Source organism: Ziziphus jujuba, chromosome 4, assembly GCF_031755915.1.
Source record: "Ziziphus jujuba cultivar Dongzao chromosome 4, ASM3175591v1".
NCBI lineage: Eukaryota > Viridiplantae > Streptophyta > Magnoliopsida > Rosales > Rhamnaceae > Ziziphus > Ziziphus jujuba.
This window is the reverse complement of record NC_083382.1, coordinates 15,144,789-15,170,091: the sequence shown is the minus strand read 5'-3', so window position 1 is coordinate 15,170,091 and position 25,303 is coordinate 15,144,789. Positions and strand designations below refer to the sequence as shown.

Below are 25,303 nucleotides of genomic sequence, written 5' to 3'. Positions count from 1 at the left end.
TTCTCGGACGGCCACGTTTCATGCTCTGGACAGTCCACGTGTCGACCTGCTACAGGTGACACGTGTCTGTCTCTAGTAGCGACATGTATCGTAAATAGTGCCAATAGGATCGCCACGTGGCATATCCATGTCATCATGTGATGACGTGGCCTAGTGCCACGTTAGCATGGGTATGCCGTGGCGATGACACATCACCAGGATGATCACGTGGCTGGGCGCCACGTCAGCAGCATGATGACGTGGCAGGGGTGCCACGTCAGCCATGTGGCCAGGCCACGTCAGCATGGTGACACGTGGCATGAACAGTATTGGTGAATAGTGACTATGAATAGTGATTGTGAATATTATTTTTGGGGTGTATACAGTAATTTTTTGTGGTGTATTCAGAAACCCTAAAAATTATTTTTTGTGTGTTTTCCTTATGGAAATTGCATATAATTAGTTTGTTAATATAGAAAATAACAACTAATTGATTTCTGTTTTGTGATGTTACAGAAATGGCAAGTGGAGACAACATGACTGTGCCCACTCAGACTTCTGGAATTCAGATGCCTTCTTCTGCTAGTCATGCAGAGAAACCTGAGAAGTTTAATGGAGCAAACTTCAAAAGATGGCAGCAGAAGATGCTATTTTATTTGACCACCCTGGGACTTGCGCGGTACTTGACTGAAGATGCGCCACCCAGTAATGAAGAGAGTGATAAGGAGACTCTCATGGCGGTGGATGCATGGAATAATTCCGATTACTTATGTCGGAATTATGTCCTGAATGTCCTGTCTGATGCCCTGTATGGTGTATATTGTGGCACGAAATCAGCAAAGAAGCTGTGGGAAACACTGGACCGAAAGTACAAGACCGAGAATGCGGGTTCAGGAAAGTTTATTACAGGGCGATTCTTGGATTACATGATGGTGGATGCAAAGCCAATAATGAATCAAGTACATGAGTTGCAAGTGCTGATTCAGGAAATGCTTGCTGAAGGGATGATAATGAATGAAGCATTGCAAGTGGCCTGCATGATTGAGAAACTATCTCCGAGTTGGAGTGACTTCAGGAATTATCTGAAGCACAAGAGAAAGGAGATGGATATGGAGGCTCTTATTAGCAAGCTTCGCATAGAAGATGACAACAGGAAGTCTGATAAGAGAACTTCGAAGGCTGTGTTGAAGGCTAATGTTGTGGAGCATGATCAGGGCTCCAAGAATAAGAAGCAAATTGGAAAAGCTTCTAAGCTAGGGCTAAAAGGAGGAATCTCCAAGAAGGCCAAATTTCAAGGCAGGTGCTTCAACTGTGACAAGATGGGTCACAGAGCTACTGAATGTAGAGTGCCAAAAAGAAAGAGGAACCAGGCACAAGTGATGGAGGACATCACTAAAGAGGTTGACGATATTGACCTAAGTGCTGTGATATCTGAGGTGAACTTGGTGGGATCTAATCCTAGAGAGTGGTGGATAGATACTGGTGCGACCCGCCACGTGTGTTCGGATAGGAGTATGTTCATTTCCTTCTAACCAAAGAAGAATGGGGAGAAGCTATTTATGGGCAACTCCGCTATCTCAGAAATTCAAGGTGAGGGCAAAGTAATCCTGAAGATGACCTCAGGGAAAGAGCTGACTCTGAATAATATATTGTATGTTCCAGACATTCGTAAGAATCTGGTATCTGGATCGCTGCTGAGCAAACATGGTTTTCGCTTAGTGTTTGAGTCAGACAAGGTTATTTTGTCTAAATTTGGGATGTTTGTGGGAAAGGACTATGTAGTCAATGGTTTATTTAAGCTGAATGTAATGACTGTAAAGCCTAAAGAAATGAATAAAGCTAGTAGTTCTTCTGTTTACTTGCTTGAGTCTTCCATTTTATGGCATGATAGACTAGGACATGTTAATTTTAATTCTCTGCGGAGATTAATTAACTTAAATCATATTCCCACATTTGAAATTGATTCCAATCAATAAGTGTGAAACTTGTGTGGAAGCAAAATTAACGAGGTCATCATATCAAACAATTGATAGAAATAACGAACCTTTGGATTTAATACATAGTGATATATGTGATTTAAAATTCGCACCGACTAGAGGTGGTAATAAGTATTTTATCACCTTTATTGATGATAGCACGAAATACTGCTATGTATACTTGCTTAAAAGTAAGGATGAGGTTATAGAGAAATTTATTCTCTATAAAACGGAAGTTGAGAATCAACTCAACAGGAAAGTTAAAGTGATCAGAAGTGATTGTGGTGGAGAGTATGTAACTCCTTTCGGAGAGTATTGTGCTCAATATGGCATAATACATGAAGTTACTCCACCATATTCGCCACAATCAAATGATGTGGCTGAACGGAAAAATAGAACCTTGAAAGAAATGATGAATGCAATGTTGATAAGTTCTGGAGTACCTCAGAACTTGTGGGGGAAAGCCATTTTGTCGGCAAATGACCTTTTAAATAAGGTGCCCCGAAAAGATAAAGTAAAGACACCTTATGAGGTATGGAAGGGAAGACAACCCTCCTACAAATATTTACGAGTGTGGGGGTGTCTAGCTAAATTAGTAGTACCTACACCTAAGAAGGTGAAGATAGGTCCCAAAACTGTTGATTGCATCTTCATAGGATATGCACAGAATAGTAATGCATATCGGTTTCTCGTGTATAGGTCAGAAATTTCTGATATACACAAGAACACAATAATGGAATCGAGAAATGCATCATTTTTCGAACACATTTTTCCATATAAAGTGGAAGAAGGACCGAGTACATCTAAACGAACTTATGATACTATTTATGATGATAATCATGATAGTGATCAAGAACAAGAAACTGAAGTTGAGTTTAGATGTAGCAAGAGAGTAAGAACTGAAAATTCCTACGGTCTGGATTTTCTTACTTATATGCTAGAAAGTGAACCTCAAAGCTTCCAAGAGGCCATAAATTCTCCTGAAGGGAATTTATGGAAAGAAGCGGTTAAAAGTGAAATTGATTCCATTCTGCAGAATCACACTTGGGAGTTGGTAGATCTTCCTCCAGGTTGTAAACCTTTGGGTTACAAATGGATTTTTAAAAGAAAGATGAAAGCAGATGGAACAATAGATAAATACAAGGCAAGGCTTGTAATTAAGGGATACATGCAAAAGGAAGCCCTTGATTATTTTGACACTTATTCTCCAGTAATGAGGATAAATTCCATAAGGATGGTACTGGCAATCACAGTATTGCGAGATCTTGCAGTACATCAAATGGATGTGAAAACAACATTTCTGAATGGAGATCTAGAGGAAGAGATATACATGGAGCAACCTGAGGGTTTTACTGCTCCAGGACAAGAAAGGAAAGTTTGTAGATTGGTAAAGTCCTTATATGCACTTAAACAAGCTCCAAAGCAATGGCATCAAAAATTTGATAATGCCATGCTAAAAGATGGGTTCAAAATAAATGAATGTGACAAGTGTATCTATGTAAAAGATACAGAGAATGGATATGTTATTCTATGTTTTTTATGTAGATGACATACTCATAGTAGGTAGTGACGACAATATGGTCTGAACTACAAAAGCCATGTTAAATTCTAAATTTGACATGAAAGATATGGGGCTTGCAGATGTGATTTTAGGTATGAAAATCACGAGAACTTCGAATGGAATCATTCTTAGTCAAACTCATTATGTAGATAAAATACTGGCTAAGTTTAGTAATGATGATACTAGTATAGCCAGAACACCCATAGATATGAGTTTATGCTTATCCAGAAATAAAGGAGAAGGTGTATCTCAAGTAGAATATGCTAGGGTGATTGGAAGTCTGATGTACTTGATGAGTTGTACCAGACCAGACTTAGCCTACGCAATAAGTAGACTAAGTAGATATACGAGTAATCCAAATGAAGATCATTGGAAAGGGATCGTTAGAGTACTAAGATATCTACGATATACTTGTGAATACGGACTGCACTATACAAGATATCCTACTGTATTAGAAGGATACAGTGATGTAAATTGGATATCAGATATAAAGGATTCAAAATCCACTAGTGGCTATGTATTCACATTAGCAGGTGCAGCTGTGACATGGAAGTCTTCGAAACAAACTGTGATAGCTCGATCCACTATGGAATCCGAGTTTATTGCTCTGGATAAATGTGGTGAAGAGGCAGAATGGCTACGCCAATTTTTAGAGGACATTCCGAGGTGGCCTAAACCTGTGCCAACAATAAGTTTACATTGTGATAGTCAATCTGCGATTGGTAGGGCACAGAATATTATATATAATAGAAAGTCTAGACACATTCGTCGTAGACACAATTCCATTAGACAATTAATCTCAACTGGAGTTATCTCAATAGACTATGTAAAGTCAAAAGATAACATTGCGGATCCGCTAACCAAAGGATTAAATAGAGAACTAGTTGAGAAGTCATCGAGGGGAATGGGATTGAAGCCCGTGAATAAAGTCAATACGATGATTATAAAAGAAATAGGAATCACCTATGTGAGAGAGAAGAGTGGCCGCTTCAAAGGAGAATTGTTTAGGGCACAATTCTTTAGAAACTCTCGCAGAACCAGGGAGGTGTTCAGGGCCAAAAATGAACACAACAGTGAGAACTGAAGTGTACCAGGAAGGAATCATGTGTGAGCTATGTTGTCATTTACACAAAAGATGAAATGGTTCAAAGATATCTCTTCTACCATAAGTCAGTAAAGAAAATGTAGTGTCTCAAGGGAAGGTTCAAAGAGTCACATCTACCTATCCCATGCAGGTTCCGACTGTAGAGCTTTACCACTAGAGTCATGTTTGTATTTTTAAATCAAATCATTCATGTGGGGGATTGTTAGAGTTGGGCCTCGGCCCACAAGTGTGAATGATTTGGGTTTTTGGTTGTTGAATTTTGTTACAATTAATTTTAAATCAAATAATATTTTGATAATAGTGGGAGAGAGTTTTACGGGAGAATAACTCTTTATGAGAGTTTGAAGGTTGCACAAACTGTAACGTTCTTTTTCAATTTTAATTTTGAAAGAAAATACTGAGAAAAAAAAATAGTGGTAAAATGAAGGTACACAGAAAGTTCGAAGAGAAAAGCTTCAGAGGTGCTGAATCTGAAAGCTTTTGCAGCCGTTGTATCCTGGGAGATATTCGCTACAAAATTTCTGTATCGGTGGGTGTAAAACGTCTTAAGGACACTGTGGTATCACACAGATCTTGGTCAATCTTTTTAGAAAGTAGATCAATTTCAAAGACCTATAAGTTTTAAAATGCTTTATTTATTTTATATTTATTTTGTATTAAATTGTTAATATGTATTTACATATATTCATCCATGATATTTTTCCAACATATTTTATATGCATATATATATATATATATATATACACACGAAGAAGCAGAAGATCATAAAGTAGAAGAAGACAGTGAATAAAAAGCTATAGCTGTGACTGGCGTAGGCTTATCTAGTTATACTTTATTGATTGACTTTAGCTATGCTTTTTCCTTTGATGATTGACATTTGCTAAGCTTTTTTCTTTACTTCATCAGCGCAAGAGCCCTCCATTGTTGACTGCCTGAGCTTGAGGGTTATTGCTCATTGGTTTTTTTTTATGGATGGGTATCAATTGACTTCTTGTCCAGAATAAATAGTGGTTGCACGTGATGGATCTTTCATTGGTCTTCGTGAAGGATGATGGATCCAATATTTGGAGTCAGATTATAGGATTTTATTCAAAGTGTGGGATAGAAATCTTCAATCCCCCATCATCTTTACTGAAACTTCTAATAAACCATTTCATGGGTGATGTCATCGAATACATAATTGCTTATACCTATGACATTGTGCATGATTGTTAGTCATTAAATTTATATTGTAATTAGTAATGTTTTCATTGTGATATTTACAAAATCATTGGCAATTTTTCTTTTAGGTAAATAAAATCATTGGCAATTGATAAATTATTTCTCTGACAAGAAAATGTACATTGGGGTCTCTTCAGAGATTTTAGGCGGAGTCTGTTGTTTATAAGTTAGCCAGCAGAGGAAAATATGATGAGCAAATTGGATTTATTGGTAAACCTGTATTTTTATAGGTTATGATATAAGAAAATTTTCCTTTATTCTAATTTCTAAGAGATGCTTCTTGGAGAGAATTATAGTGTTTATGTTATTTATTTATTTTTTGGCCACAATAGTGTTTATATTAATTTTGTTATTTTAAGGACCATTGCATTCATTGAACTTCTGCTAAATTTTAAATTTGTTTCTGTAATGTTTGTAATGCTAACTGTAACTGGTATGAGATCTTTACAGTAATACATCTCTTGTGAAAACATCAAAATAATGCTCTTCTAAAGTGGTTCTTTGAATGCCCATTACAAGCTTCTCTCCATCTGTTTGATTTGTTTTATTTTATTTTTCAGATATATTTGAATTAAGTGCAATCAAAGATATTGGAAATGTTTCCCTTTTAGGCAAGGATCAATCATTGTATTCTCTCATAAAAATTCCACTGATAAATAAATAAAAAACTTCAAAGATTATCATAATCTTGCTTTTTGAATTTTGACAGAAAAAAAAAAAAGTTTATGATTTATTGTATCTGTAATAATTTTGTTGCTTATTGGTTTTAGATCTTTACAATAACACAGCTTTTGTATAACTTTTCTAAAGTAGAGCTTTGAAATCACCTGGCCAGCTTTTCTCCATCCGCTAGATTTATTTATATTATTATTATTATTTTTTTGAACATATTTGGATATTTTGAATTTTAAGTATTGGAATTGCTTCATCCCCTTTTATCAAGGATCATAATTGTATGTTCCCATGAAATGAATAAATAACTTAAGAAATCTATCATAATCGGTGTGGCTTGGTCTGTTATTTCGAATTTCAAACCAACACTTGGCTGCAAATGATTATGTTCATGGAATTGAAGATGAAAATTTAACATGATTACCCTTTTTTTTCCTCTCTTTGAAATTTATAAGGATTATATACCTTATTTGCTATTGTTGTGTTCTAATTTTAACTTCTGGATACATGTTTCTTGTGATGTTGAGAAAAGCTGTGATATAAACTCATGGCTTTAGTTACTCCACATTCAATTTCGTTGTACAAATCTGGGTTCTAGCTTATAGGTCTTGAGCTAATATAAATCCTGACTAGGCGTATTGGGGAAATTTTTTTATTTTTTTATTTTTATGTATATATATATATATATATATCTGTTATAGTCAGACAATAAGTATTCTGTAAGCTTCAAGCAAGCTTAATAATATTTTTGCTTTTTGAATCAAATTGGATCAATGTGGTTGGAGCCAATATTTAATACCCCAAAAAAAAAAAAAAACCATTTACATTTTAATTAAATCGGCTTAATTAAATTAAAAGGATGTTTTTATAATTTTTTAAAATATAAAGACATTTCTGAAAAAATTGGCAAAAGATTGTGCAAGTTAATTATAAGTTAATTTTTAAATTTTGATAAACAAATTTATGTCTGCTCAATCAAGAATTATTATTGCTAATTTATTTTATTAGCTTAGCCAAAAAACAAACTTATTACAAACTACGAGTACTAATAATTAGTATGGCATAGAACATGAAACGACATCGTTTCCTTTTTTAAACTTCATGTCTTGGCCAACCGATCTGTCCTCAATTCAGTTTCTTCGCATTCAGTTGCCGTGGGACTTTGGCACTTGCTGGCGAGCGGAAGAGCAAAAACCCAATTTCCAAGTCCCAATTTCCAAGTTTGATGTAGAAAGTAAAGCTCTTAATCAATACATTATTAGTGATCGCCACCCAGATCAGTATAACCTTAGGTAAGTGTCTTCTAAAACCGTACGAGTAGCTCTAAATTTTGTGTTCCTTTATATGCACGAAAGATGTTTGGTTTTTGTTCTAAAAGACTGCAATCCTTTGTTCCAATATGTAAAATTGTTGGACATTCAGATATTGGTTTTTTTATTCGTCGAAGTTCACAAATTTCCCTATCTTCCTCGTCAAAAGCACCATTATTGTTAGCTTCTGGGAAAGACAAACTACAAGAACCAAAAAAAAAAAAAAAAAAACAAGAGCATACTTTATGGTTTCATACCTCATAAACTCATGTGGGCTGACGCCAGAAGTTGCTCTCTGAATGTCTAGGAAGGTTAAATTCGAAACTCCAGAAAAACCTGACTTGGTGCTTGGTTTGCTCAGAGACCGTGGTTTCACCAACACCCACATCTCCAGACTTGTTAAGATGTGCCCATTTTTGCTTTTAGTCATTGTTGAGAAGACCCTTTTGCCAAAACTTGAATTTTACCGTTCTATAGGCCTTTCTGGCTTAGATCTTGTTCGAGTTGTTTCTTGGAATCCTAGTCTCTTGACAAGAAGCTTAGAGAAATGCATAATTCCTTGCTATGACATACTCGAAGTGGTACTTAAAAATGATGAAAAAGTTGCAAAATTCTTTGGTCGTTCGTCGTGGGTGTTACTGCGTGATATGCTGAACAGCTTTGCTGTAAATGTCTCAATCTTGAGATCACTGGGAGTGCCACATTATTTCTGTATTGGTAACCTGCCATCCAGTTGTTGCCTGCCGTAGAACTAGTGAGTTTGAGAAAGATGTTGAGAAGGTCATTAGTATGGGATTTAACCCTTTGAAAATAACATTTATAAGTGCATTACACGTGATTTATTCTGTTGGTGAATCGTCATGGGTACAGAAGAAGGAAATATATAAGAAGTGTGGTTGGACAGAAGAAACTCTTGGCGGCATTTAGAAAGGATCCCTGTTTTATGGAATTAACGAAGAAGAATTTTATGAGTAAAATGGATGTTTTTGTGAACAAAATGGGCTGGCAGCCCGCAGATGTGGCCAAAGATCCAATTGTTTTATGATATTGTATGGAGAAGAGGATCATTTCAAGATGTTCTGTTATCAAACTCCTACTCTCCAAGGGCTTGCTGAAAGAAAAACTTGCCTTGTCCACCTTGCTGATACAATCTGATAAAGCCTTTTTGCTCAGGTTTGTGAGAAAACACCAAGAAACCGTGCCTCAACTGTTTGATATCTTTAATTGGGAAAATGTCTCTTCTATGAATTATGCTTTGAATTTGAAGGATTATAGCATCAAGCGTTTCTAATTTAATCCACTTGTAGAATCAGTCTTGTTTCGTGCTGACAATACTAATTCTTTCTACCTTATGTATATAATCTCGTCTACCAAACTTGTGGTGGAAATAGATTCTGTAGTATTTTGTGCCACACTTTTTATTTTTATTTTACTTCTGTGTAGAGAAAATGTAGAACTTGCTGCACTAATCTCTTGGAGCTGTCTCTTTGATTATAGATTAGCAGAGAATGCTTTTTTTGCTATTATCGTGTTATAATTTCATCTTCTGTTTGCCTTGTTTATTCTGGTATTGAGAAAAGTGGTGGTGATAAACTCACTGCTTAGTTACTTGAAAAAGTTCCACATTCATATTTCATTGTTTGCTTCAATTTGACAGAATTTTGATAATGTGTTATCACCCTCCTTTGATTTATCTGATGAAACAAGCCAACAGTTTGTTTGTTAATTCATCTGAGTAAGCATACTTACTCAACTTTGAAAAATAGAAAAACCTAATATCGTTTTTAGGCCACATTATCAAATACATCATCAATAAGGCGTCCTAAAGAAATGTATGAAGATCCACCATTGATCAATGCTTTCCTACTCTTTTCACTGATCTCCTTTACATTCTTCCTTATATCACTATCATGCGCCATCACTCTTCTGATCCCTGCTTCTATATCTTGAGCACTCACAACCTCATTAGCATTCTGGCTCAGAAGATCCATAAGGAAGTCCAACCTAATCTCCTCTGCCAATCCCAACTCTCTAACAATTTCAAATGCATTTACCTGTTGCTCCCCATATAGCGGCCACGTGGCAATAGGCACACCAAACCACACACTCTCAAGTATAGAATTCCATCCACAATGTGATACAAACCCTCCTATTGCTGGGTGGGACAGGATGGCCACCTGTGGAGCCCATTCTACGATCTTCCCCATCCCAGCCGTCCGATCAAGAAACCCTTTAATCAGAGCTTCCATAGAATCTGTGTAGCCATCTGATTTACTTTGACGTAAAGACCAAATGAACCGAGTCCCAGATTTTTCAAGTGCATTTGCAATCTCTCTCGCTTGATCCTCACTGAATCTTCCCAGGTGCCCGAAGCATAGGAACACTACCGATGATGGAGGTTGATCATCAAGCCACTTGATAACATCACAGTCGTCTGTAGTCTCTTTGGAACCCACATCGCTATCAGATTGCTCCCCTGCCAAGTTTAGTAAGGGTCCCACAGTATACACGGTTGGAAATGCTGGACCAGCCAAAGAACCGACGGCATGGGGTTCCAACTCCCTGACGGTGTTTATAACAAAACCTTTAGCTTTTTCTTTCATTTTTCTGAATTGATTGAGATAGTATGAGAAAATATCTTTGTCCAGCATAAAATCTGGCAAGACTTTACTAGGAACTGAATTGGCAAAGCTCGGCAAGACCAATTCAGCATCCGGGTCGTCCTTGGCGTCTATTTGGATGTGGAACATAAGGCTAGCATATCCTGCACTCACCGTGAAGAACACATAAGAAGGAAGTCCTAACTCATGAGCCACATCCATCAAGGGCGCACAGATCATGTCAAGGACTAAGCCAGCAAGCTGAGGCGAGTCATGGCCTGGTTCGGAATATTGGTTTCTACGATTAGTGAGGAAGTTTTTGAGGTGGGTTATTTGGTTGATGATGAATGTACTGGAGAGGATATGGGGGTTAGAAGTTTCAGGAATGGTGTAATCGTGTGGAAGAAGGACGAAGGTGATCCGGGGATCTATGATGGTGGAGTGAGAAGCAAGAGACTCGAGATGGGCTTGGTTTTTGGAGCCTGCAAATGGTGGGTTCATGAGAACGATGGTGATGGAAAGACGATCATGGTGTTTGACAAGGAGTTTTGCAAACTCTAAAGCTGCTGGAAGGTGGCTGGGAACTGGAAGAGGGACGAACGCCAATTCTGCTTTCTTCATTTTGTATAAGACTGATCGATGGGATCAGAATTGTTTTTAGAAGATGGATATTATGTATATGAAGAAGCAAATAACATGTAGGAGACAATGGAGAAAAGGCTATTGCTGTGACTGGTGTAGGCTTATCTAAGTTTGGTAATTGTCATAATTTGCTGATTGACAGATACGAAGTGCAATTTTTCCTTTTTTCTTTTTATTTTTATTTATTATTTATATATATATTTTTTATATATTTTTTTAAATGAGCGCAAGAGCCTCCATTGTTGACTTGAGGGTTATTGCGAATTGTTTTTTGTTTTTTTTTTTTTGTTTTTTTTTTTTAAATGGATTGGTATTAGTTGACTATTTGTCCTAAACAAACAGTGGTCCCAAACAAACATGCGTCACGTACAGTGGTTCTCATATAAAAAATCACATTTGGCGGGCACTAGGGGTGGGCTTCGCGGAGTGGTTCGGTTTTTGGAGTTTTTTTAAACCTAACCGATCAATTCGGTTTGGGTTGGTTACATAACCGAACCGAACCGAATCCAATATACAAACCGAATCGAACCGAACCGATCATATTTGATCGGTTTGGATTGGGTTTGCGGGTTGGGCCGGTCTGGGCTTCATATTGGGCCTCGGCCAAAATTGTATATATATATATATATATATATTTCGAATTTGGTATTTTTTGGACCAAAATTGTATAAAAAAATTTTTAGGCCTTTTTAATCATCAATCTATATTTAAAAATAGATATTCTTTTCAAATTATTCTTTAAATTAAATAATTTTAACATACATCCATCCACCTAAACAAAAATACCAAATAAGTTAATTATTAAGCATCAAACATATTAAATAATACAACACAAAATCATACAACTATAATACAAATCTACAACTACCACCACCCAATTATAAACCATACATCAACAAATAAAGTATATAACAAGTCTACAACCATTATTAGCTACAAAATAAAATACAATCCATCTTTGAAATCTAAAATTTTAAAATAAACTTATAATTAAATAAACTAATAATCCATAAAAATAAAAATTATTTTAAATATTGTTTTCTTCCACATTCTCCATTGCATGAAAAGCCACCAGCAGCAACCACAAGCTCACTACCTCAATAAACCAAATTCCATTCATCCTTCAACAAACATTAAAATTATAAATAAACATTAAACATTAAGCATTAAATGTAAAGAATTAGCAATCAATAAACATTAAGTGTATTACTAAAATATTATCTAACTTAAAAGATAATTGATGATTTGGAATTAACAACAAACTTACCAAGTAATCATATATCAATTAGGTGGAGGTAAACTTTGTTTTGTAACCCAAGATGCTCCTAAACAAATTAAAATATGATATTAGATTAATTAGTAAGCTAAAAGAAGTTGTAAATATTACTAAAAAATTCTAAAAACTCTAAAATAGATAATAAAAATAAAATTACAAATAATAATAATAAAAAAAATTCTTACCCGATTCAATAGAATCATAATATGCGACATCTTCTATTGGTATTTCAACTCTATAATCATACGTCATAGGCTTTGATTGCAACCAATTTTGAGAACAAATCAAAGCCTCCACCATTTTTGGACCCAATGAACTTCGGAATGCATCAAGAATACGCCCTCCGGTACTAAAAACAGATTCGGATGCTACTGTAGAAACTGGAATGGCGTATACATCTCTTGCAATTTGAGATAAAATTCGATATTTTGTCCAATTATTTTTCCACCAAGCCAAAATATCAAATTTCTCACTCTCCACATCCTCACATGGATCAAACAAAAATTTATCAACCTCATTCTTTATTTCCAATACATTTTTTTCCATTTTTCTTTTTTTAAATTGTGATTCTTTCAAACGCCGACGATCATCTATGCTTCCATCATCCAATGAATCCATCATCATCCCACTTTGTTGTGCTTGCATTGATTGACCATCATTTGGATTTGATACTTTAGAACTCCCATTCATAGAATCAATTTCCTTATAGAAGTTGTAAAGGTTAACTAAAGTATCTTTTACATCCCTAGTCAAAGATTCAACCATACCACTTTCATAAGCATCCTCAAAAAGATATGATACATATTCCAGCTTATATCGTGGATCAAGCACAATGGCAATAAGCAACAACTTGTTGACATTTCCAAGTGAACCCCAATATTTGTCAAACTTTATCAACATTTTCTTTGCCATATCGGCCATCAAATGATTTTGACTATTACTCCATTCAACAAGTGCATTATACATCAAACTCAATTCATGAAAACATATATTAGAAGTAACAGTCAAAGATGCACTAAACTTTAAGGTAACTTCATAAAAAGTAGCAAGAAATTTCACAAAAACCCTTGCACTATCCCAATCTTTAATTAGAGGTGGTCCGGCTCTCTTCCTTCCTACTTCATCTTCCTCAAAATATCCAAGATAATGTCCATCAGCATCTATCATCCTATCAAAACCTTTTTGATACTTCAAAGCCGAGTTCAACATCAAATAGGTGGAATTCCACCTAGTAGACACATCCAAAACCACTTAGTAGACAACCAAAGAGTGAGGTTGTCCCTCAACAGTTGCATGATAAGAGTGCTGTCCTTGTAGGATTCTTCACCCAGTGTATCGAGTTCGGCAATAGCTTCCTCAAATGCCTTTGGATGACAAAGAAACAGTTACAGGAAATCTAGTTGAACATAATGCAATATTTCATGTAAATCAAAACAGATACTGTTATTACAGCATTTAATGAAGAGAGTTATGCAAAATATACAATAAACATAATAACAAGGTAGAATGTTTCCATTAAATAATCTGTTGTGTATTTACCATGCAGTTGTCATGTCTCTTTAACTGTCCATCTTTTTGTTTCTTTCTTCTTTAAATTTCTTTACTTTTTTAATTTTAAATTTGGTATGACATTAGAAATTAATTGCTCCAAACTATTTCCAAAGCTTTTAGGTGTTAATCTTACTGAACCAATTAGAATTTTAGTTAAGTCTAAACAAGCGTGTGTGTGAGAGAGAGAGAGAGAGAGTAGTAGAAATTTATGTGGTTTGGCAAACCTAACATCCTTGAAAGAGGGTGATTGACAATCCACTATCAAACTGTCATAACAAGGACTTTACTGCAACTGTCAATCATAGACTCACACACAAACCAAAACGTCTCCATCCATGGCAGAGAGAGATGGAAAATGCTCTACCAAACAAACACTACAACGATTTCCTGCAACGCTCAACCTCCCATACCCACAACCCAAAATCGAAAACCACAATCTATTCAAGTTCTCAAGTCTACTCCACTCTTAGACTCTATTAAACAACAGCTAATAGCCTTTCTATATGCTTAAGAAGAGCCTATACTACTAAGGAGTAAGAACACCATCAAGGAAGTCATAAATTTTCCCTTAAGCGTTATATTAGAAAAGAAGAAAATCAAATACTAAATAAATTTATATTAGCAAAGAAGAAAATCAAATACTAAATAAATAAAAAATTGAGACATATTTAACCACCCTGGTTCAAACTCTCCAACTTCCAAAATAACATTAAGGGTATGACCTTAGTAGTGTAATCTTCTTGCATAAACTTTATGTTAGGCTACTCCTAACTCTTCTTGAACGTGAAACAACTTGTATAGGTTTAGGCTAACTCAACCTTGAGAGTATATGATCCACCGCCCTTCGGCATGACAAGGGAACCAAATTCAGCCACTTTTTTGTGTTTTTAGATCCTCAATGAACCGCATCTGTTTAGCAATATTTCATTCTTCTGTGCCTGCTTCCCCTCCCCCCCCCCCCCCCCCCTCCCCTTCACATACGTGGCAGGGAAATTTGCCAGTGTGGACTTATGAAGATTATATCATCAAAGCTTTGAAGTTGTTGATGCTAAATGCCAAAGATGGCCAGTAAGGCCTGTACAAGAAAGACAAATGGAAAAGCCTTAGACCTCCACGCCTACCTCGTTAGCTGTGAAACTCTATTATCGAGTTGCCAAGTGTGTGCATATTAGGAAGCACATTGGGTTGGATTTACAGAATCAACTTTATCAGTCAAAAGAAGTTTTCACAATCAATAATAACTATAATAATAATAAGAAATATAATGATTTTTACCTACAGAGCTTGGGACTTGGGTGGGCGACGAGTGGTGGCGAATGGAGCTTCCGCTATCGAAGAAAACCGGAAAAGATTGGCTCGCCTCCTCCTTTATCCCCAGTTTAGAAACCTGCCCGTGTTGCCTGACTCCTAAAGCCTTCGAGGTTTTCAACACCGAGCCTTTCCTAGATCAGCGGCTGAATATGATCAAAAGCTTGATTTAACTCCAGGGCCTGGAAGTCGAAGTCAGGAATGGAAAGAAGTTGTTGAAACTCCGAAAAAGGAAATTGGGTCTGCCGACGGTTGTTCAAGTGGTGGCTCTTTCCATTATTTTCATTATTTTCATTAAATGGAAAGAAGTTGTTGCTTGGGAGTTCAATCGGGTGGTGGCTGGCCGGAGGATGCTGCCTGCGAGTGGCGACTGGCGACGCGAATGCTAGGACTTCAATTTCGTTTTGTGAGAATCGGAGATTGTGTTGACTGTTGAGTGCTGTCACTGCTGTGTATTGTGTTTTCATCTTGAAATCCAACGGTGGTAATTAGATGGTGAGAGATCAATGGCTTACAAAATTGCATAGAAATAATTTAATGAAAATAATTTTTGCAAAATGGCTCTTTGGGTATGAAACGGTTCGGTTCGGGTTGGGTGGGTTAAAATTCCTTCCAACCCGTAACCTGAACCGAACATCTAACATTTTTATATGTATAACCCGACCCAAACCGACTAAACAATAAAAACCAACCCAAACCGACCCAAATTCTTCGGTTTGGTCGGTTTTGTCGGGTCAGGTCGGTTTTTGCCCACTCCTAGCGGGCACCACTTTTCGTCAGTCACATGCATGGGATCCATGTGTCCTATTCATGGATCCCATCTACTTTTGTGAGTGAGGAACATGGTTCTAAATTAACATTTCAAGTGAAATTATAGGATTATTCTAAAAAAAAAAAAAGAAGTTAAATTATAGAATCATACTCAACGTTTGGATAAAAAATTTATATCATTAATAAGAAACTATTATATAAAATAATTATATAGGTGATATGGTATAATAAATTATTTACCACTAAACATATAATTGTTTTAATTTATCCACATTATTGTGCATGATTATTGAATTTACATTAATTAAAAGTTTAAAGGATACAGTTAGTATAAAATGACCTTTGTTTATAATACTTTATCCGTCTCCATCTCGGTGAAAAAGTTTCATGCAGTTATTTTTTACTTTGTTCATTTTGTTTTCTTGCTAATATTTTAAAATGAAAAGGTCAAATCACGTTACATAGATAGGGATAGAAAAAAAAACTAATAATAATAATAATAATACTAATCAAAGTTTGATGTGGAAATTATTGTCATTGATTTTTTAATAAATTGAGAAGAAAGCTATTAAAAATGATAATTACCAATTGAACTGTTATTGAAAAATAATAAACCAGTCTAAGACTACAAGTCAATTTTTATTTTTTATTTTTGGATAAAACTACAAGTCAATTGTTTAAGTCTTCACGTAAGTATCAAAGCAAAAAGTCTTCAAAAGAAATAAAAGAAAAAAAAGGGTTCTAACGTAAGTAAAAGGATAGTTTGATACAAATGTCGACTCAAGAAGTTGGGCTTTCCATTTGCATCGTATTTTCTATGCTATTCAATATATATATATATATATATATATATAGAAAGAAACTTATTGGTTATTTTTGTTTTGTCAAATTATTTTTGAGGTTTACTCAAATAAATAATTTTTGAGATTCAGAATACTAAATCATTTGACAATAAAAAAATAATGACATAAAAAGGATAACGTATAATATTAAAAGAAATTAAAGAAATTGCAAGTTTATTAATTTGTTGACAAATAAATCACGCATTGAAGTCTTTAAAGGAAATTGTCAAATGCATCCTTAATCGGACGACCTAATGAAAAGTATGCATGTTCACCGTTCATCACTACCTTCTTGCTCTTTTGACTCATCTCCTTTACCCTCTTCTCACATCACTATCATGCTCCATCACCTTTCTGATCCCTGTCTCAATCTCTTAGGCCCTTACAACCACTTGATCATTCTCACCCTCAAGATTCATCAAGTAGTCTAGCTTAATCTCCACCGCCAATCCCAACTCTCTTAACAATCTGGAACACATTTAATTGTTGCTCTCCATATAGTGGCAACGTGGCAACATGCACACCAAACCATAAGCCCTCAGGTATAAAATTCCACCCACAATGTGATACAAACCCTCCAGTTGCTGAGTGGGACAATATTGCCACCTGTGGAGCCTAACCTATAATCTTTCCCATGCCAGCCGTCCGATTGAGAAACTCATTGATCATAGCCTCCATTGAATCCGTGTAGCCGCCTGATGAACTGTGATGCAAAGACTACACTAACCCGATCCCATTTGAGCCTCATTGAAGCTTCCATCTTCTCGAAGCATAGGAACACTACAGATGATGTGGGCTGATCATCAAGCCACTTTGATTAGTTCCCATCGTTGTTGTCATCATCATCACTGACCACATTAAGTATGGGTCCCGCAGGAGAAGCGATGCTTAGTTTAGGATCAAACATAGAGCTGATTGCACGTGATTCCAACTCCAAGAAAGTGTTAATAATAATACCGTTTGCCAATTTTCTAATACTTCTCAGTTGATTGAGGAAGATGGAAAACACAGCCTCGTCCTTATCAACAAGCAATATCCTACTTCGAGCAGAGTTAGCAAAACTCGGCAACACTAACTTAGCTTTCGAGCTGAGGCGGAGGCGCGGAGCCAGGATATTCACTTCTGTGGCCCAAGTTTTTGTAAAGAAAAAATTCATCGTAAAAAAATTTAATGTACAACGTTCAGTAATAGTAAAAAGAAAAACACATTCTTCTATTTTGTGCTGCTAGAAAATATATATATTTTTCTTATAATATTTTAATCTTATCATATATCAATATATTAACGAAAAAAAAAAAAAAACATCAATCAAAATAATAGCCTTCCTTCTTTTGAATATCTAAAATCATGTAAAATTGAATCTATACTATATATATATATATATATATTTTTTTTTTTTTTTGGAGACATGTCAATATTTTCTATATAAAAGCGCAGAACATTATAACCAAAAAAAAAAAAAAAATGCAACAATTATTAATTTCTTTATGTGGTGGATATTGTTATGGATTTTCTAGTATAGATGAAATGGACATGAAAACAAAATAAATAAAGAAATAAAAGATTAAAAAATTGAAATATTGTCTTTTCATTTATTGTCTTTGTATAGTAAATTATATGGTATAAATAGGACGAAAAAAATATTATTTATCTAAGTTTAAATGAAGAGATAATTTTAACTTCATAATACAATATTTTCTAAAAAGTAGTTGAGTAAGGTCCATATAAAAAACCTAAAAGAATTCTAACTTGATTTGGATACTACAAAAAGAAATTAAAATTAATTTTATAAAGGTGGCCAACTAAGGTAAAAACCCAACAAATATATAAGTCATTCATCGAGTTAGGAGGTGGTAATTTGGTCGTTTGGAGGTGGAATAAAAGGCTTATAAGAGGTGGTAATTTGGTCGTACAACGATAATACAACTAAAAAATGATACAGAATTAGTGGGTTTAAGTTTATTATAAACAGGTTAGTATTAAATTAGGATTAATTCTATTTAACACGACTGTTAAACTTGTTATTTTTAAGTTGACCACTTAATTTAAAATTGATCCAAATTAATCTGCTTAACCAAATGTATTAATTAACATGTTAATCCAACTTAACACGATTATAATTTGTTTAAATCATAATTTTAAAATATTATTTTAATGTTAATAAAATTTTAATTATTACATTTTTATTACTAAATCATAAACTTGTTTAAGGTGGTATTATTAATTTTTTATTAATTCAAAAATAAAGAAATAAAATTATTAAAATAATATTTATTCACTTAAATGTAATACGTTTAATACATGTATGGATTTATGAATACCAAAAAAATAAAAATTAATATGCCAAAGCATATTGGAGATGTAAAAAATTAAAAACATGATTATTAATAAAGTTTTTTTTTAATATATTATTTTTAGAGAAGTTGATAAAATCACCTAGGAAAGCTCTACCAAATTTTCTATCAAAAATCTAATAAAACCTCCTTATAATTTGGATATAACCCAACATTAAAGAAGAGATTATCATAATATAAGAGTTATACACATTGGATTAATCCACTAGAGCAAGTCCAAAGAGCAAAAATAAATAAATGCAAAATATCAAAATTGTTCAATCTAATTTACACATCAAAACCAATGAAAGAAGAGTACATAATAAGTCAAAGCAAAAGAACAATATATCAATAGCGAAGATAACGTAGGAACAACGAACCAGTGATGTAAGTAACTAGTCAGCTAAGGCTTTATGGGTAAGTTTAAAAACAAAATTATAAGATAAATTCAGTGAGTGGACAAAAAGTATATTAAGAAAATAGTGATTATTCTTTTAAAATCATTTCTCTCAAGACCTCGCTTTTACTCTTTGAAAGTTTCTCTGTTTTAAAATATAACTTTCACAAAACCCATAATTATTCCCGAAATATAACAACTTTCATAATCACATAAGATAAAATAGATAGTATCAAAAGTTTTTGTTGATTAAATTAACATTTCCATATAATATAATTCAAATAAAATTCATATTTTTATATGTATATAAAAATATCTCTCCATTCTAAATAATATCCGTATATACTATAACTAATATCAAGCTTGTTTTAAGCCCACATTGTGTCCTAGGGTGTCACAGACAAGTAGAGGAGGGGGAAACTATCAATACAACCCTGGATGTCTCAAATGCATAGTAGACTATGACATTCCATCCAATATGAAGAATACGTATTCAAGTAGGGGATGGTTAATAAAGTGCGCATAACCAAAATTCATCAAATCTATAACTATAGTATAGTATAATACATAATAATCCACAAACTAGTATTCAATTCATAATTTAATACATATATATATGTGTATATTTTTCTACAAAACCATTCCTTTATTATGCCAGTAAATGATATCAAATAATCCTTTCATAGTATATTAAAAAAAATGATTTAAATAATCTTAGAAATAATCAAGCATATAATCAATTAAGCATATAATTCCCAAATTTATTTTCAAAAATAAAAGTTAGCTTAAACTCAATCTATTGTATGATTACCTCTAATATTGCTGTAAATTCTTAAAATAATACCAATATACTAAATTAGGTTCTAGAAAAATATACAACTCCACAAATGCATTCTAAATTTCCTAATCCATTCTCATAAGGCCAAAAATCCTAATATCAAGCATTTAACAATCTAATTCCATCAAAATATCCAAAACATATAAACCTCAAAATTGGGGTTTTCCATTATTTCTTAAAACAAAGTGTTCTTGAAATTTTATTTATTGTTGAGAAAAATGGACACACTTTTGAACTTGGAGAATGCCAAAAATGAGCTCAATAGGTAAAAAATATGTGAAAATGACAATTTTCCACCACTAAAGGAGCTTGAATTTTGTAGAATGGAAAATGAAATCCATAAACTTTTTGATCAGATTCATGAGCTTTTCGACTAATATGGCAGGTGTAGGGCATTAGCAGGCTGCCTGGTATTCAATCCCATATCATCTGGTTTAGATAAGGGGGTGATTCAAATGTAATAATAATTATTCTCATAATGCCGAGGTTCTTTTAAAGCGATTGGTTTCAGGATTCGAAAAAATTCCAAAGTTGAGCATGCTCACGCGAGATAATTCAAGGATAGGTGACCTCCTAGGAAGCTTTGAATTAAAAACCCCATACCGAGTGCGGTGCTAAATTGTGGACAATGTCAAAAGAGAGTGATTGGTTCGCCAGTGGAGGTGGGATGTAACAAATGGTATCAGAGCCTATATGCAACTGGAAGTATGCTAGTGAGGATGTTGGACCTCAAGGGGGTGGATTGTGACGACCTAGTGTTGGCAGGTGCAGGGTACTAATAGGCTACTTAGTAACCAATCCCACATCATCCAGGTGTAGATTAAGGAATGATTCAAATGTAATAATAGTTACTCTCATAATGCCGAGGCCTTTTTAGAGTGGTTGATTTTGGGGTTGGAAAAAACTCCGAAGATAAGTGTGTTCAGGCAAGAATAATCCAAGGATGGATGACCTCCTAAGAAGCTTTAAACAAAAAATCCCATTCGACCGAGTTCGGTAGCTAAATTTGGAACAATATTGGAAGAGAGTGATATATCCACCAATAGAGACAGAGTGTTACATACAAACTTATATCGACGAGATCTATATAATGGTATAAGAGTTAAAACAATATTCCATCTTTAAAAAGAGTCAAACTTGATCTACTTAAAAGTAAAAATTGGTCAACTTTGGTCAAACTGCTCAAAAATTTAAATTTAGAATGTTTTCTTGGAACGTGTTACTATAGAAGTAATATTAAGTTTATTATGTATATATACATACATATATATATATATATATATATATATATATATATATATATATATATATAAATATTTATATATATAAAACTATTATATGAGATTGCCATATTATCATATTATACGTTATATTAGTGTAAACTTGTAAGAATAATCATATATATATATATGTTTTAATTTAGGATTGATTAACGCTAAATTATTTTTTATTTTATTTGAAATAATTAATTTAAACAAGTTAATTTATTTAATTGGATCTATTTTATATAAATGGATCAATTTTGCATAAACATGGTCGTATTGATCCAAATTGAATCATTTAATAAACGGGGTTACAAGGTCATGTCAGGTTACTTTTTTTATTAAATGGATTGTGTTTCAGGCTTTCTGACATGATTAATAAATGGATCATGTTTAATTTGAGTAATTTTGACATGATTAATAAATGAGTTAATCTGAATATGACTTGCCAACACGAATTGCCATCCCACTTATAAACCATGAACTCATTGTGGAAAACACAAACCTAGGAATTGATATGAACCAAGGTCAACTTGTTCCTAAATCCGTATTATATTAGCCCGGATCACAATTAAGTTTAGGCTCTAATGGTCACCTTAACCACTAATCAACTTGTGATTAGAAACCATGGTATATGATGAAGACGCCACAATAGGTGATGGATGTCCTATTGATAAGTCAAACTAAAACATTTGATTTCTATTAAGTGTTATAGGTGTTCAAAGAGAATAAAGAGAATTCTTTCTCATAAATATTTTTCTGTATGAATAATGTACTGAATTTTATTGAGAAAATAAGCCTTTAAATAGGATAAGGTTTATAAAACAAAACCCTAAAACACTATAAAGAAATCAGCCATAGGTTTAGGAAATTAGGTGTGGCCGAATTCTCCTCATTTTCTAATCTAATTTGAATTAATTAATTCCTTTATTTTGAATTAGAAATTAATTAATTTACAATTGAAATAATAAATATAAAATTTTGTAAGTTAATTTGTCCAGAAAATAAATAAAAAAAAATAAAAATAAAATATAGTTTCCTAAAACAAGATATCAAACTCAAATTAGTAAACTAGTTGACTAATTGACAATTAAGGTGTCTTTATTCAATCTCCAGTTAGTTTAGGCTCCAAATCAGCTCCCATATGCCATGTAGGATGTCAAATAATATTAATAATGATTCTCATATGTTTCCTTGATTGGAACAAAGAGAAAGTGCTTAATCAACAAAATAGAACAAAGCCAGCGCCAAAAGTGAGCAATTTTGGCTAAAAAGGAGTTTATGTGCAAATGTGGTCTTTGATTGCTTTTTCTTCTCCCTTTACATGATTTCATGGCCTCTTGGTGATATCAATTGAGTTCATGAAGTGTTGGATCCGTTCCTTACTACCCGGGATTCAAAAATGTACCAAAACAGCTTGTTGGGTCCATTTCCGCCATCGTACCTTGGATACACAAGACGGGCTTTGGATCTTCGGATAATGTCATATCCTCTTGAGATTGAATCACTCCTTGGATGATTGGATGAATCTAAGAAGATTGTCTTTTGAATTTCCTAGCTTGTGCCCTATTGATTGGCCCCAACTTCATTTGTAAATAATCAACACCCAGCAGGTAGTTGGTTGTATGGGTATAGGCGGATTCTCATCATTCCCTTCCTTTTGAAAATGATTTGCCCCTAAATCAAAGTCATCACCTGCAGCAAATGAAGATAATTTAGCAACATTAAATCTAGCACTCACAATGTACTCACCTGGTAAGTCAAGTTTATAAGCATTCTCATTGACCTTCTCCAGAACTTGTAAAAGTCCATCCCCTCGAGGCATCAACTTTGACTTTCTTTGCTCAGGAAACCTTTCCTTTCTTAAATGCAACCAAGCCCAATCTCCAAGTTAAAAAACAACCTTTATTCAGCCTTAATTAGCATTCTTTGCATATTGTTCCGATCTCCTCTTGATGTTTGCTTTTGTCTTCTCATGAATTTATTTTACAAAATCAACTTTTTGTTTTCCATCAAGATTAGCACTTTCATTTAAAGACAAGGGTGTTAAATCTAATAGAGTCAAAGAGTTAAAACTATAAACAATTTCAAATGGAGTATATTTAGTAGCTAAATGCAAAGATCTATGATAAGCAAATTCAACATGTGGCAAACATTCCTCCCATGTTCTTAAATTTGTACTAATTAATGCCCTTAACAATGTAGATAAAGTTCTATTTACTACCTCAGTTTGTCCATCAGTTTGTGGTTGAGAAGTAGTTGAAAATAAAATCTTGCTCCTTAACTTGGCCCACAAATTTTTCTAAAAGTAACTTAAGAACTTAGCATCCTTATCTGAAACAATTGTCCTAGGCATTTCATGTAGTCTAACTACTTCCTTAAAGAATAGATTAGCCACATTAGATACATCATCAGTTTTATTATATGCCATAAAATGTGCCATCTTAGAAAACCTATCCATAACAACAAAAATTGAATCCTCATCTGTTCTAGATCTAGGTAAATCAAGAACAAAATCCATAGACAAATCTACCCAAGGAAAGGATGGGATCGACAAAGGCATATAAAGACCATGCACTTTCAACTTTGACTTGGATTTTCGGCATTTCAGGCATCTTTCACATATTCTCTCCACATATCTCTTCATGTTAGGTAAATAAAAATGTTCATACAATAAGGATGAAGTTTTTAAAACACCAAAATGACCCATTAAACAGCTACCATGACCATGACCTTCCCGAACTACTAACTGCCTAATGCTACAATTAAGTACACAAAGTTGATTTCCCCTAAATAAAATATCCCTCAAAGATGTAAAATTTATTAAAACCATGTTTAGTATAGTTCCTAAATATTTCACCAAAGTCACTATCATGCTCATAAAGTTCTTTTAATTGTTCAAACCCAAGCAATCTAGCATCTAAGGTAGAAAACAATACATACCTTCGGGTTAATGCATCGGCAACCACATTTTCCTTACCTTTCTTGTAGCGGATGACATAAAGAAAAGTCTTCGTAAACTCAATCCACTTATTATACTGCCAGTTATGCTTCCCTTGGCATTTAATGTGCTTCAATGATTCATGATCCGTGTGAATCACAAATTCTTTCAGCATCAAATAATGTTGCCATGTCTCCAAAGCTCTCACCAATGCATACATCTATTTGTTATAGGTCGGGTACTTCAATGCCGCTCCATTTAACTTCTCACTAAAGTATAGTATGGGTCTTTCTTCTTGCATTAAAAAAGATCCAATACCTACACCTGAAGCATCACATTCAATTTCAAAAGTTTTAGAAAAAGTAGGCAAAATTAGTAAAGGCGTATTAGTTAATTTTTCTTTCAACAAATTATAAGATTTCTCTTATACTTCCCCCCATTTGAATCCAATATTCTTCTTTACAATTTTGGTCAAGGTTGTTGTGATGGTGCTAAAGCCTTGATAAATCTTTGATAGAAACTAGCCAAACCATGAAAGCTCCTCATTTGGGTAATTGAAGTAGGTTTCGGCCACTCTTGAATTGCTTGAACTTTAGATTGATCAACTTTAATTCATGCAGCACTTACAACAAATCCTAAGAAAACAAGTTCATCTTTACAAAAATCACACTTTTTCATGTTAGCAAATAACCTTTTCTTCCTAAGAATATTTAAAACT

General features: G+C 34.0%; 1 protein-coding gene, 1 long non-coding RNA gene and 1 pseudogene across 2 annotated transcripts; 1 reads left to right on the top strand and 2 right to left on the bottom strand.

Annotated features, from left to right (window-relative positions):
* The first annotated feature begins 7,484 nt into the window (after window positions 1-7,484).
* LOC107417241 (uncharacterized) lies at window positions 7,485-8,883 on the top strand (annotated as a pseudogene).
* A 546-nt stretch (window positions 8,884-9,429) lies between these two features.
* LOC107417254 (anthocyanidin 3-O-glucosyltransferase 6) lies at window positions 9,430-11,176 on the bottom strand. Its single transcript, XM_016025861.4, has one exon. The coding sequence runs from the start codon at window positions 11,043-11,045 to the stop codon at window positions 9,609-9,611; it is 1,437 nt and encodes a 478-aa protein (XP_015881347.2). The 5' UTR covers window positions 11,046-11,176; the 3' UTR covers window positions 9,430-9,608.
* Window positions 11,177-11,999: 823 nt separating this feature from the next.
* On the bottom strand, window positions 12,000-12,683 carry LOC112491179 (uncharacterized). The gene is made up of 3 exons (XR_003055459.3): window positions 12,528-12,683; window positions 12,334-12,391; window positions 12,000-12,187 (listed from the first exon to the last, which is right to left on the bottom strand). It is a non-coding gene; the product is annotated as an uncharacterized LOC112491179 (long non-coding RNA).
* Window positions 12,684-25,303: the final 12,620 nt, after the last annotated feature.

What these genes read in the sequence shown, in the direction of transcription:
- LOC107417254 (XM_016025861.4), bottom strand. Translation starts at nt 11,045, where the DNA reads ATGAAGAAAGCAGAATTGGCGTTCGTCCCTCTTCCAGTTCCCAGCCAC.